The 15374-nt window shown below is 40.5% G+C and overlaps 1 protein-coding gene across 2 annotated transcripts in view; it reads left to right on the top strand.

Annotated features, from left to right (window-relative positions):
* LOC308127799 (nuclear receptor ROR-alpha A-like) overlaps positions 1–15374 on the top strand; it is a 91916-nt gene that overhangs the window by 52498 nt on the left and 24044 nt on the right. The window contains exon 2 of one of the 2 annotated variants that reach the window (XM_080493124.1): positions 7564–7596. The exons of the other annotated variant lie outside the window; for it this stretch is intronic. Within the exon in view, the coding sequence (XP_080349250.1) occupies positions 7564–7596 (33 nt within the window). The remainder of the gene's footprint in view (positions 1–7563; positions 7597–15374) is intronic. 2 annotated transcript variants of the gene reach the window in all.

Genomic DNA, 15374 nt, shown 5'->3' with positions numbered 1-15374 from the left:
AGAGTTGAAAAGGGCAGGACTAATGAATATTCTAATCTGGCCTAGATTCCACAAAGGAATCTTGTTCGCGCACGAGGAAGACGCCTATTATCACGTCTTTGAAATATGAAGTGCGCGTCAACGTGCAGGCGGGAGTCATTTTTTTGGAAACAGTCAAAGGTCGCTGCAGATAAACGACCGCGCCCGTCGGACCTGCAACGAGCGCCGGCGTATTTCTGCTGATGAGGATTTCTGCAGCCACATTAAATCAAGTAGTTTTCCAGGTCATGCTTTGATGATCAATGAAATCAACGGCATCGTTTATTCTCACCTTTTGTTGTTCTCCTGCTGCACGTGTGACTGCGTGCACGTTGCCCGGGCTTTTATGGGTGGTATTACTGTAGTAGTACCACTGTGTGCGTTGAGTGATCTGTCACTAATGTCAGAGACACGTCACCACCTCTGAGAACAAATTCAACTTCCTGAAAACACTTTCCTGTTAGGATTGTTCTCAAAACAAAAACACTGCCAACTTCACCCGTCTTCTATATTCATCCAACCGATTACCTCAGAACTTCTGCATAACGGTACAGCTCACTCTACAAATTAAAACACCATTCAGGATTTAATTGATCCCGTTTAATTCATCATCTTACAGATAAAAGGGATCAAATATTTCTATTCTATGTTCGCTCGATGTTGGTGGAATGTCAACTCCACCACAGCAACTTTCTCCAAACACCATATATTATCCAAATCTAAAAAGTTTCCCTGACATAAATGAACCTTTCTCAAAATGTTGACACCGTCAGTGTCGTCGATGTCCTTCAAAATAAAACAAATAGTAATACATTTGCTCAGCATAGGAAAAAGTTTAACTTTGAGTCATTCAGGTTTCTCTGTTCATGCGACAATAATAATATTGACCGCAAATGTTTTCAAATGTTGACCTTTTCTCAGTTTCACACTAAACTGCAGGAGGAGTTAAGAAAAATCGGAATGAAATGATACTGAGACATTAATGAACCAGAAGAAAAGACATATACACACACCTCTGTTTTTTTTTTCTTTCTCTGAAATAAAGTTTTGACAATATTCTGGCTTGCAGTTGCTCCTCTTCTACAATCCAAAGCAATCCCGGGTGAAAAAAGGTGAGTTCAACCCGTCAAGGTTGTTTTCCCACCTGTGGCTTTTAATGAGCTGTTGAGGTTGCACCCCGGTTTATTTAAAACTATTCCCTGGACAGTCTGAGGACAAACTGCTGTCCGTCAACGTCACATCGATGTTTATTTCTCTACTTCATCCTCCTTTTTGTCCTTCAGGAGTCCGCTGGAGGTGAAATGACAATCTAAAATTGATACCTTGGAGCGAGAGCAGCAGCAGTGCCTCTTCCTGGTATTCAGACTGCAGTGAATTTCCATTAAATATAGGCAGACGGAGGGAATAAAGAAATCCCAGAGACGGTCTAGCTCAGATAAGAACTGATGAAATTAAAAAGATAATTTTGTCTTTCACTTTTTGACTCCTCGTTACAATTACAGTGGTTCTGTGGAGAAAATGTCATGAGCAAATTAGCAAGTTTTAATAAGAATATCGAAGCACAAATTATGCTGGAAAATGTGAGAGGGAGCGGGGTGAACACAGTTTGAATTGTCACTCCTGATATATATCATTTCCAAAGACGTGGATTAGTAGAGGCTCGTGTGTACTTGGCTCAGTTGTTTACCAAATAAAACAATACAACAATTTATAGGAGTGCCAGATCTCCATTATAACAATAAATATCTTCTTCTTTTAGTTTTTGATTTTTCCCACCGCAGGTTTGTTTTGCAGCAGAAGCCAATGAAAAAGAAGAAAACAATATAAATTAAAGGTGAAATAATATTTGCACAAAATACACTAAAAATAGCAACGAGAATTTGCCCAGCAGAAATCTTAAAATATCAACACAACATATATTTATAAGTGAATGAATGCCTAACTCAATTAATCCTAAATGACATACTGTATATAGATTTTCAGCTGGTTGCCACGGTAACATCATTAAACAGGTGGTTTGCAGTATAATAATTGACGTACTTTGCAACACTTATATTTGTCCGTCTAAAAATTGTTGCAGGAAAATCACCACTCAGTCAATGTTCACTAGACATGCAAAATATCAACCCGATGAAACTCTAAAGCCAAAGGACAAATGTTGTATACACATTTAAAGAAACACAAGGAAGAAATGAGGGGACGAAGACAATGATATTTTGAAACTAATTATGTGGCAATACTTCTCTGTGTGCATGTGTGTGTGGTTTTATTACGAAAAAAAATAACAGCACCCACTAGTGGTCCAACATGAAAACTACATAATTTTCATTGTTTCTGCCATTTCTGTGTGAACTGACTTTGTTTTTAAAAATGTTGCCATGCAAACGTGAAACTTTTCTGGAACGATTGTGCCGCTTCCCAGTTACTCATTAAACATAATGGAAGACAAACTGTTCAGTTGCATTCATTAGAATGTAAAATGTAGAGCGAAACAAGCTGCCACGTGTTTAGTTTAGTTTACGCCCAGTTAATCGTGAAATCTACATTTTCTATAGAAAAAGTTTAAAAATTTTCCACTGGAATGACAAAACAAATGCAAAACTATATCACACCAAACACACCTAACATGATGGATTTCCTTGCTCTTTCTACTGTGTCACACGCAGTGCTGCGTTGGACCCCTGAAGCTCCTTGAATCTTACATTCTGGTCCCAGAAGGTGCAGTTGGGCCTTTCACTCCAATAGCTATGCTTCAGATAAGAACCTATAGTGTCCATTCACTTTAGTTAAAGACATTCTGCTGGTTATTCAAACTTGTCGCTCAAGGCCTCAGGTTACCACCAAAAAATAAAAAAATAAAAACCAGTGTTAAAACTTGAATGGTGTTCCCGAGATGAAAGGCTCCTGGGTGGGTTCTGATACCTGATGTGACACTGTGAACAATCTCCCTTTGTCCAGAGCTCACGGTCAGACAAAAGGGGAATTTAAATAGTTTCAAAAGACTTTTCTTTAAACTAACGTCTTTAATTCCAGCTCAGGAATAAGAGCCCTCAGACAAAGCTCAAAAAATACAAAGTCCTGTTGTCCTCAGGTGACTGGAAGGACTCGACAAGGAGACTCAGGGATGCGTGTTTACACAGGCTGCTTTCGACTGCGATCGACCATTCTGTTGCATAGCGTGTGTGTGTGTGTGTGTGTGTGTGTGTGTGTGTGTGTGTGTGTGTGTGTGTGTGTATGCATGATGGCAGTCGACCAGATGGCTGATGGGAGGACTTGACAGGAGAGGTGAAGCGTACCAGAGGGAATGAAGCTAAATAGAAAAAACATGCACCAGAGAAGAGGATACCGAAAGATTTGATCTGTTTTTTTTTTTTTACGTATTTCAATTCCTCAATTTGTCTCTGAAACTCAAATGCCACTTGTGATCAAAACATCAACGCAGTTTAACCCAAATGCAGACAAGTGAGTGTTTACTTGTATTTCTGCACCAACATCTTTTTCAGTCTGTCCATGTATGTTGATACGAGATGCCCTTGAGATTGGTAACTGTGTGCTGGTCCCCACATCGCTAGTTTACGGTTGGGACATCCATGGTGTCTGTGTCCAACCTCATTGTCCTGCAACTTTCTCACTCAGTGGAAGAGAAGAGTCAAACGTACATACAGAGAAGGTTTGGAATAAACTCACGCAAGGTACAGGACACAAAACGCAGAGAAGAGGGCATCTGATAAAGCTGTACACATAAGGGGAGTGGGAAATAACAAGGCACATCCGACACAATCCAGGGTCAGGAGGCCAGGACAGGACAGAACCAGCCACAATGTCAAACATGCATAAGACAGATCTTGATAAGACAAAATAACCCAAAACCAAACACACGACACATGTTTCACTCTACATTTTGCACTATGATATTATTTGCTTTCCATTAGAAATACATTACATTACAGTTACAAAATATAATGTAAGTTGTTACTTGTAATTTTTGCACTCACATTACTTCCAGTAACCCCCCCTCAAATCGGCCAGGTTTAAAAACGTGTACAGAGCTGTGTGGTTGTTCCTGGAGGACTGAGTTAATGCAGAATCAATGAGGTGCACCCCATCAGTGAGCAGGAGTTTCCTCAAATGGTCACATTACTGTTATTCACTTGAGACCTTAACTCATACCAATCTGATGGGGAATCAGCTTGGTAGTCAAATAATACCAGTTTCACAATTTTTTTGAAGCCTTCCCTTCAATGAATATAATTTCAATAATGATGGTAACGTAGTCCAAAATGTGTGTGTTAACGTCAGACACTCAATTAAAACTAAAACGAGGTACAACAAGATACTGGCTAAAAAAAAAAGAAAGAAAAAAAAAGCATTTTTGCAGATTTTCAAAATCAATTTTTCATCAATTAATGAAGTCCTGCAATGACACACAATGATCTACGTGCTGACATTAAAGCTGGGTCATTTAATTAATGTCCAAAGGCAGCTCATCCAGGCCCCTGCGAATTATAATTATAGCTATAAATCCAGTGTACATTAAGCCTGCCTGAAATCACAAGATAAAATACACTTGAGTGTCCCTGGGGGGAAATTTGTCTCAGACCTAAGAGCTCCACGCAGCTGCATACGACGCAGTTATGTAATCTCCATATGCAGCCAAACACATACACACATTCACAGCAAGTGCACGGAGCACACACTGTTTCCACATGAGACGACAGGATGAGATGTGGTCAGTGAGTGGCAGAGCTTGTTATAAAAGAAAGTTTTAAAAACCATGAAAACTATGAAAATCCATAACTGCCCATGACAAAATGTGAATTTTCTCCTGTGTTGAGCCCATCTACCACCAGGTGCCATTGTCATGATCAGGGATTTATGATGATCAAGATCAAGATTCATATTTATATTGAACTCTTGTATTCAGACCCTCGCTTGTGCAGCGGTCAGCACGGGAACTCATTACAACACTTGGTTAGTTTTCATGCTGCATTTCCTTCTTTCCACAACTGGGATTTGAATCTGGTCCCTTTCACTCAACTCGATGCAGCACTAAAGGAGTCTAATGAGGAAGAAAATGTTTCACCTACAGATTGTGTCAGATATTTGAGGAGTCGTAGTGGGCAAAAACGATTATTTTAAGACAATCGTGAACAGCGTGAAGGCTTTCACGTGGGTGCCTTGAACTCGCACACAAGAAATATAGTTAACATTGATGATACACGTGTTAACATTTTACTTCGTCTCAGGGGATTGTGGTTTGGTAAACTGTGGAGTAGTGGTTAGCACTCTCACCTCAGCTAGAAGGTCTCCAGTTTGAGTCTGAGCTTGGGGGAGTTTCTGTGTGGAATCTGCATGTTGTCACTGTGTGTGTGTTGTTTTTTCTTTCGGTTTCCAACTACAGTCCAAAAACGTGCATTTCAGGCTTATTGGCGATTCAAAATTTCCAGTGGATGTAAATATGGATGTGATTATCTGCATCTCTGGGGGGGGGGGGGGGGGGGGGGGGGGTACTTCGCTCATAGTCATCTGGAAATAACTCCAGCCTCCGCCCACAACCCTGACCTAGAAAACAGAAAAATTAAGTGTGATATGTTTTGATGCAAATCTAAATCATTTCTTGGATTATACCATAATAATAAAAACACTTTTTGCAGTATTAATTGTCATGTTAATGATACATTACAGTACAGTGAGGCCCAGATATTTAGAATTATATCATGAGGTTGTATCGTTGCAGAATGAAGTGTTAACAAAATCTCACCATGTGTAGTTGAGATTACACCATTCTCCATTTTGGACTGCTGCTTAAATGACAATTATACAGTGTGAGAGTAACATATGAGCTCGATGTACGACTTTAACATGGCCACAGCAAATAGGACTCAAAGCTGTTGTTTTTTTTTAAAGTCATATTTAACGGTTAAATATCGATCGGTATTGATTAAACTATTCGCCACACTTTATTGCAGTAAAACATTCAATGGAATCCTTTTTAAAATTTCCGCAACTTCACAGAATTACTTTGAACCATCATAAAACCCATTCATTTAATGATATTATTGCCCAACCCTCAGAGTTCATTAAAGACCACAAACACCCAAACACACAAAACACGAGACGATCGCAATCATGCCTTTCTCCTCGCTTTGACATCATCGTCCAGATGGGACGAGTAAACAGAGCGTCCCTTAAGTACAGAGTAGCTGGGCGGCCTTGACAGATTCTGGCCCCGGGACCACCCGTCTCTAACCACCTCCACCCTTTTACCCTCCTCTCTCCATCCTCTGGCCCCCTGGAGAGCAGCGCGAAGATGACGATGATGACAGACTGCTGCAGCTCTGCGTCACGCCGCCGCCGCCGCCGTACGTCAACATTCACCCCCAAATAATGACTGTGGGTCTTAGAACACGCTGAGATGTGTGTGAGGGGAAGAGGCTCCCCGTTGTGAGATCGTTGCTGTGTGTGTGTGTGTGTGTGTGTGTGTGTGTGTGTGTGTGTGTGTGTGTGTGTGTGTGTGTGTGTGTGTGTGTGTGTGTGTGTGTGTGTGTGTGTGTCATGCAGCAAGCAACTGGCATGCGAGAGTGAAACTGAGTGAAGTCATAGTACTAATTGGCTGCGTGTCAACGGTTTCCCCATGCTGATGTGGATGGGGCCGTTTGGAGACGTGAGGCGATGTGAAGCAGGCGCGCTGTGACCTGATGTTAACATCTGGATAAAATGCTGAGCTCTCCACGTTTGTTTTGAACTGTGACCCCCACAGAGCTCAGAAACTCACAAAGAAAAACACGATTGGATTTCAGATTGTATAATCAGAACTGTGTGCAATAACATGGGCGAGGACACATTAGACAGCACAGTGGTACATGCAGGTCAGAAGCATGAATAAAAAACTGAAATAATCCTGAAATCAAGTGATTAGAACTACAAACTCCCATGAAGAGAAGACCAGCTGCTGCTGCATCACAGGGACTGTGGATAGATGTTAATGCTAATGTTTAAGAGTGTTCAAGATGTCTAAGAGTCACGACAATGAAAAACAACTTTGCGTAATGCAGAGAGAGACAGCAGCTCTGCGACACTCAATACTTTTCACTTAAGAGAGAAGTAATGAGTACGGAGTCGACTAAAACAGGTTCTTTGTTCATTTGTTGTCAGATTACATTCCTTTGGTGCCATTTTGACCTTTTTTTGGTCTTTGTGTCTCTTTAGCTTGATGTTTTTCTCTTTTTTTTAAAAATCTTTTGTCATTTCGTCTCATTGTCCGATGAAGATTTTTTGAGTTTTTGTGTCGTTTTACTGTCTTTTTAGGTTAATTTAAAATTTTCATCAATGCAGTCATGAATATCTGGGTGTTTGAGCGCATATACGTCTGGCGTCGGATTTTATTACACTGCAGGGCAAAAATGAACAAAACCCCAAAGCGTACAAAACTTGAATGAAATAAAAAGACGCGCATTATATTAACGGTTAACGTTTTTTTTTTGGTTTTTGTTTTAAAAAGTCAGAAAATGATAACACTCCTCTTGCCCCTGTGCTGTCTTTCAGGTTCATCGGCCGCTGTGAAGAAGACTCACTCGTGTAAGTTTGCTGTTTTCTCTTTGCCACCTGCCGCCTGCTGGCTGTGAAGCCGTTTAGATGTTGTAGAACTCAGTTACTCTTCTGTTTTGCAGAATACTGAGCCCCTTGATAGTCCCGTTCATTTTACAGCCCGCAGCACTACACTCCCCTCACCTCGGCTCCACGGAAGCGTCTAAATCACAATTAGCAGAATGTCTCTGCGCCACTGAAGGCCTCTGTCTGTCTCCGCCTGTCCTGAAGCGACCCCTGACCCGAGGCTTCGGGGGCAGGTGGCCTCTGCTGATTTGCCAGATGAGTTTTTGATGAGTTTCTAATCCCCGGTTTTCACTGTGAAACACGTAAGAAGGGTGAGTGTGCAGGATAGATGAGGACAAATATGTGACAGGGGACGTCTGCCAGAGTCGAGTCTCCCTCGTTAGAGCTGATAAGGCCGCGTAATGAATGTGAGATCCTCCTTTCAGTTGTCTGTGCGTGGGACGACGGGTGGGAGGGACGCGGGATCCTCCGGGCAGTGTGGCGGCATTTTCCAAACAACTCGTAATGCGCTGCTGCGAATCTATTGACTGGGTCTGATGAGGGGAGGCGGAGAGCGCCGGCGCCAGCCGACCAGCGTTTCCAAGCGTAAATCATCCCCCTGTTCTGCCAATTTGGAGTAAGAATGAAGCTCCTGCTGCTCCTCAGTTTCCTCTCTCTGCTGGCAGCAGTCGTTCTCGCCTGCAGCACTCGGATATTTACTCAGCACGGCTGTTTTCAGGGAGCCTAATCGTTTCCACTGATGCTCCGCGGCTCAGTTGGGGTTTGTTTTATGAATCCGAGTGGGATGTTGGGTGAAGTGCCCTGTTAGCTCGGGCTTCACTTTGCTCAGCTATGGCTGAAATACATCTTATTTAACTTTGTTTTGTGAAAACACGCCTCCTGTGTTTTGCCCGCTGCACCGACTGAGTGAAACAACACGAGAGCAGCAGTGACATCAAGGTGATTCTCAACAAGGGCCGCAGGAACCCCGAGAATGGAGTCAGGGGGTTTCACTTACCTTGAGGTTGTCAACATTAGATGTTTACAGGTTAGATATTAAAAGACAGAGAATCTAGAATCTGAAGCAGATCAATGCCGTTTATTTATATTTTGAAGGTTCCTGCTCTTGTATTTGGTCACGAGGTGTTTTTGGATTTGCTCGGTGGTTTTGGAAAATCTGAGATAGAAACGTTTGGGAACCACTGACTTGAAAATTCTAACGATCGAAAACACTTGAGGAAGTCAACAGCTAAATAATAACAGGTCTATTTTATTCTGCCTTTATTTCAGAATCGGTTCTCACTTACAATGAATTGCTGGTAAAGAGGCAGTAATGAGACACAAAGAAAACAACCTGGACACAAATACATACATACATACATACATACATACATACATACATACATACATACATACATACACGCACACACACACACACACACACACACACACACACACACACACACACACACACACACACACACACACACACACATACATACATTATATGTTTTGATCGAATTTTTACACAAATTTTGCATTTTTGATTGTTTCATATCTCTTTGTGTCATTTGTAACCGATTATTTCTCATTTTTTTGGGATCGTTTAGGATAACAAACTAACCACGTTTGGATATGGGACATGAGCGGATTCAGATTTAATTAACATCCCAGACTCCGTCATTCGGCCTCTGACGGGAACTTTTAAAGTTATTTCTCTGCACTTGAACGTGTTTCTCAAAGCAGTGGAGCTGTTGGCTTCCTCCAGGCGGAGATGTCTAACACCAAAGATGACGGAGGGGAACTGCTGCCGCACATAATCGTGCCAATAACGAAATGAGTCACAGAGTATACTGCTTATTTTACCTGAGTCTTTTTGTGTTTGCAGCTGTTTGATTCACGGTGTGTTGAATTTTTCACACGTGTCGAGTTATTTTCCTTCCCAAATTCTGTAAAAAAAAATAAATAAAAAGTTGACATTTTGGTGGATATGGTGAAGTCCTAGTTGCTGGATGGTCGGCTGTAACTGGTTGGCAGATTTCTGCTGAAGCTGCGTCTCTCTGCGGCTTCTTGCTGTGTCGTCCTCTGTTATCTTCCTCTTTGTTTTTGTTTTTTTCTTCTTCTTTTTTTTGTAGCTCGCTCTTTTTGTTCCCTTCTTTCCTTTTCATGCCTGTCCTCCCTCTTGTTTCTTTGAACTGTTTGTTTTATAAACTGCAGTGAAGGAGGAAGACGGCACAAACACGGCGGAAGTGTCTGTCTGTGTGTTTTGTGGGCTTCAGCGTCTCTCCGAAAGAGAGACGCTATTTTTTTAATGGCAGCGAGAAAATTCACAAAACACAAACAAGCGACATGAACTCAGCTCCCATTTCTTTTGTTCACATCGCGGGTTTAGACTCTTTGTGATTGTTTCAATTCATTTTGTGGTTGTTTGTGGCTCTTTATGGTCATTTAGTGGCTTTAGAGTTGTTTTATGCCTCATTATAGGTGGTTTGAATCATCTAGGTGTCGTGTTTTTGTTGTTTGAATTCATTTTATTCCCATTTTTTGTCTCTTATGTGGCGTTTTTTTGTCTCTATATTGTTTTCATTTTTATATATATATATATTTGTAAATTTTTTTATCTTGTTATATTTTGCATGTTTTGGCTTTTTTTCTAGATTCTGTTTTGGTTCAGTTTGTGTCCATAAGGTCATTTATGTTTAACATGTGTATCTTTGATCAATTATTTCTTTTTTTGTGTGTCTTTCACACGTCTTGTTACATTCTGTAACTGTTTTAATGTTTGTGGTTGTTTTGGCAGTTTTTATTTGTTTTTCCGATTTTGATCATTCTTATGGTAATGTTACTCCTCTTTGATAGAGTTTTTGTCTCTTTATGTTTGCTGAAACATTTTCATGGCGAAGTGTCTCTTAAGTTATTTGTGTCAGCTTTTGTGTTCGTATTTTGTGACTGACTGGTCATTTTGTGCTACTTTGTTATTGTTTTTTCCCTCCTCTGTGATCATTTCTGTTGTGTTCCTGTCTGTTTGTGGTCATTTTGCTTGACTATTCTCATACAGTGCTGTAAATGCTTTCTGAGTGATTAGGTTTTTTTGTCCTGTGTATTATTTCTGTTTATAGGGGGCACTTTCTCCTGATCAGAATATCACACTAGGATTGGCTTTATTTTTCTAAATAAACAACATTTGGGAATGAATAACACCCCAAATTGCTTCTAGGTATGGATGTAAGTCTCTGTGTTTGTCTGCCTCTGTGTTTGTCCTATTCCTATGATGGACTGGTGACCTGTCCAGGGTGTAACCTGCCGGGTTTGGCTCCAGCACCTCATGAGCCCTTTAAAGAAGCTGGATGGATGGAGATAAACAATAAATTGACAACTTAACTCATTGCAAAGCATAAGGCCCATTTGGCCAAGACTGGGCAACGAGATACTACAATCTGGAGGCAAGGAAATAATAGAAATTTCAAAGAAAACTGATTAAAAAGGAAAAAAAAACATGTTTCTTAAGAGCATGGGACACAGCACAACATTGAGATATGAAAATATAGACATTTCCATGTCTATGCCACAGTGAGGAAAAACCTTTGAGCTTAAATTTAAAGATTATTATGGCAGACAACAATGTGCTGCTGTAACTTATCTCAGCATCCAGTTGACTTGACTCAATTTGCATTGAGCTGCCTCCTACCTGGACAAATGAGAGCATGCTCAGACTTACTGATTTATACCATTATTTCAGAAATATGCAGCCCAGAATTTATTTAATATAAAATCTTCTTAAAACATTTAACTTTTATTCCTCAATGGAGTTTAAGTAAAACAATAATTAAATGATAATGACAATAATAATTCAAGGCGTGACTATAGAAACACCTGTTCTCTCTTCCTATTGGCTGACAGTGTTGTCACTCAGAGTGACAGGTCGACATGGGGGCGGGGCTGCGGCCGACGTCACAGTCACGTTGATTCTCGTGCTGTACTGGGCTCGTGTAGCAGAGCGCCCCGCTGCTGATCACACACAGGACGCGCGGCGACACTTTCTCCATGAATCTGGATTACAAATATGTATTTTGTCATTTCTGCCATGAAAGGTGAGTTAAGCAATCTTTAAATGCGACATTTACCTGTCCCACTTTCATTTGAGAGTTTTCTTACTGTCTGCGCTGCACGACTTTAGTCAAACATGCCATTAATCCGGGGTGATGCTCCGCTCCGTCGCTTTATTTCTGCTGGTTATTTATTTATTTATTTATTTATTCATTTATTTATTTATTTTCTACCGCTCCTTCCCGTGTGTGCGGAGAAATAGAGGTTTTATTATTCTTTCAGTCTGCTCCCGCTCGTGTTGTGTCTGCACTCCAGAAACGCGACACCTTCACTTTTCGTGTAAATGCTATTCTGGGAAATGTGCGTCTAATTAATTGGACTTTAAAGGAGTGCGAGTGGAGGCGCGCGCGGAGAAAGTCTGCTTTTGAACAGAAACTGAGGTGAAATGTGATTTAGTCTTCGCCCGTGTTATTACTAAACCGTGTTGGTTTTGTTATTGTTTTTATTGTTTTTATCATTATTGTTATTGTATAACCATTTGAACAGTTCCTGGATGGGCTGTCGTGATGTTGGGACTTTTTGGGACATGGATTATGGGATAATGGAGTCACTGACAGGAAGGCCATAGATAGAAAAAAACAAAACACAACTGAACTTAATTGCACCACCAGCTACTCACTATCTTTACTGATCTGTCCACTGCATGGTTTAGGGCTGATCCCAGCTGATTATAGACAGCTCGAAATAAAAGGTAAATGTTTTTGGACTTGCTGGAGGACAAACCCACCCAAGTGCAGGAAAAACAGTTTGACCGAGGGATGCTATTGGACAGAAGCAGGAGAAATCAGGGGGTCAGGGGATGCCTATACCATTATTCTTTGAGAATAACTTAATTTAAGAAAGAAGTGTCTACACCATTTAGTCAGTTTAATGATGAATAGTCATGGAACAGGAGCAGACTATGTATGAAAATCTACAAGATCTCATATAAAAGCTTTTGTCACCTCCCCCTTCACTTTCAGGAACTCTGATATAGACAAATGTATACAAAGGTCATACAAAAAAATGGAAACCCTCCAAACAAAAAACAAAAAATACCTGTACATGCTACCAGGTGCCTCAAAATTTATAGTTTTTAAATGATAAATTTAATTGATTATTCAAATTGCATGCTTTTTTTTTTGTAATTTAGGTCGATTAGAGTTTCCATATGTTGTCAAAATGTGAGTGTAGTGTGCCACCTTGTGTTAATTCCATACATATTTTGCAATTTTTTGCCTGTTGAGTTTCATTTAAGGTAAATTTGAGCTGCTTTGGTTTTACTTTATGTCTCTTTGATGCAACCTTTTGAAATCTTTTCCAACCTTTTTATCATTTCTTGTCATTTTGCAACGGTTTGTGATATTTTATGCTGGTGTTTCACCTCACGGTCTTTTGGGTGTAAATATAACCTTCTTCATATCCGTATTGTTTCACTGTGGCATCTTTATATCTTTTCTGGTATTTTGAGTTGCATTGTGAAGGATTGTTCAGATTTGAATTTCTTCTGATGCTGCATCCTCCCAGTGTCTTTTTCATCTGTGGTCTTCTTATTTTAATCTGCCACGTTAATGTATGTCTTGTGATTTATTTGTCATTCTATGTCTCTTTTGTTGTCTTTTTCCTGTAGTGGTGTGTTTTGTTTGTGGATGTTTGATTTGTCAACATAATCGATTTCCTTGGATTTGGAATATTTCTGCTTCTAATTGCCTTTTCTAACCTTTTACATATTTTGTCCCTGCATGTTGGCATCTTACATTTAGTGTCTATTTTGTATTTAATTGTTGTTTGATTGGAGCATTTTTGTATGTTTTGTGTTTGAATATCGCCTTAAAACTTAACAATGTTGAGTTGAGTCTGGTTTTGATGTTTGTTTCTTGACACAACCTGTTTGACTCCTCTGGGTGAGATTTATGGACCAGATTGACTGAAGTGTGGGTGAACTAGATGTGAAACTTTTTTTTTTTTTTTTTTTTCCCCCTCACGAATCTTTACAGAAGTTCATGTCGAGTTTAGTTTCAACCCCACGTCTGGTGATGTCACTGTGTTGCATCATTACTTCTGATATGAAGCCAAGTTGTCATGTATTGCATGTCTGTATTCAATCATCACAATCCTCCTTGTTCAATGTGAACTTGAGCTGCACATTTACTTCTGTCATCCTCCGGTTCGAGGGAAGGTCTGAGTGTCTGTGCCTCTGCATTCGTTCATGTGTCAGCCTTCGCCCCTTCACTGTTTGTGTACATCTGGTGCAGATTCACAGTCGTGGAGGAAACACTGCAGGAGGCGTTTGTCCAGCCGGTTATGTCAGAGGATTACAACAGCCAGGAGATTATTTAACTGTTTGGTGTGGGGGCGGGAGGAGGGTGACATCACCGCCGCGTCAGACCCTGAAACACATGAAAAAAAGAAGGTTTGAATACAATTAACATCAATCCAACGTCCTCACCTTCAGTCAGAACTCCCTTATGAACATTTCTAGTAATCCTCTTTCATGAAACGCCGCTGGTGCCACCCGGTCGGTGTTTTTCTATGCCAGACAGTAGAAATGCCCCCTTGGATGGTCTTTAGTTTGAGGAAAAAGTCTGGGGTCATCCAGTCGGCTTCTTGAGTGAGGTGATTCTCACCACTCGAGAAAGGAGAAGTTTCTCAGTCAGCCAGAGAGACACAGACTTAAAAAAAAAAAAATAAATAAATGCTCAAAAACATTTAAAAAAAAAACCTGTTTCTCTTTCTGATAAGCTGATTTTATCCTGAGCAACACAGATAGTGTACAAATGTAATTTCATGTCATCCACAATGAAAGTACTTAATTTAATTATATATATATATATATATATATATATATATTTATACTTATTTAATTTTACTTATTTACTTACTTATTCAACCAAGAAGTGAAGACTTCTAAATAAAAGACAGTTCAGTGGGACTACTCTGCACTCAGGGTTGTCGTATCTGTCCAATCACAATTAATGTCATGCTTGAGTAAAGAAGACACTTTCCACATGTGCGTGGACAACCCCTTATTTTGTCAGTTTTTAATCCTGGTTATTAGAGAAGATAAAGAGTGCATCGCTCCTCTTGGTCTATTGGGCCGTTCAGTTCACCACACGCAGGGCAGCAGGCGGTCTGCAGCTGAGCTCAGTCTCTGTTTGGCCGTCGTCACCTGGGTCTTGTACCATTTCTTCGGTCTCTGCGGTGTTGAGGTTCATATTATTGTCAGAGCAACATCTTGTCAAATGCTGATTTTCTCCTCTGTTGGTTGGTTCATTGCTCTTTGGTGGTAAGATCGACAGGTTTTACTACATTGCTGTGAGTGTGGGTGAGTAAATGAAACGGGAATCACCCCCGTTGATAGGAGGATAAGCAAAAGATAACCAGGAAACTGAAGAAATATCGAAGACCTTGTTCGGAAACTACAACCGTGTGAACAAACACAAGCCTCATTCAGCCATGTAATATCTGCATCCTCTTATCTTAAAACATGATCAGTTCAGCCTCTTCGTGGTGTATGGTGCGTTCAAGCGCGGCCTCGTTTCGTGTATTTCTGTCGTCTGTAAACTGAGTTGTATCTTCTAAAAGTTCTGCGTGGCAGGTGATAAAACCTGGAAACCACGTGCGGCGAGCTGAAAACCAAAACCGCAATTTAACACGAAGCTGGATGTTCTTCCTTC

Source organism: Lipophrys pholis (assembly GCF_963383615.2).
Source record: "Lipophrys pholis genome assembly, chromosome: 2".
Lineage (NCBI taxonomy): Eukaryota > Metazoa > Chordata > Actinopteri > Blenniiformes > Blenniidae > Lipophrys > Lipophrys pholis.
This window is presented reverse-complemented; position numbering and strand designations above follow the sequence as displayed.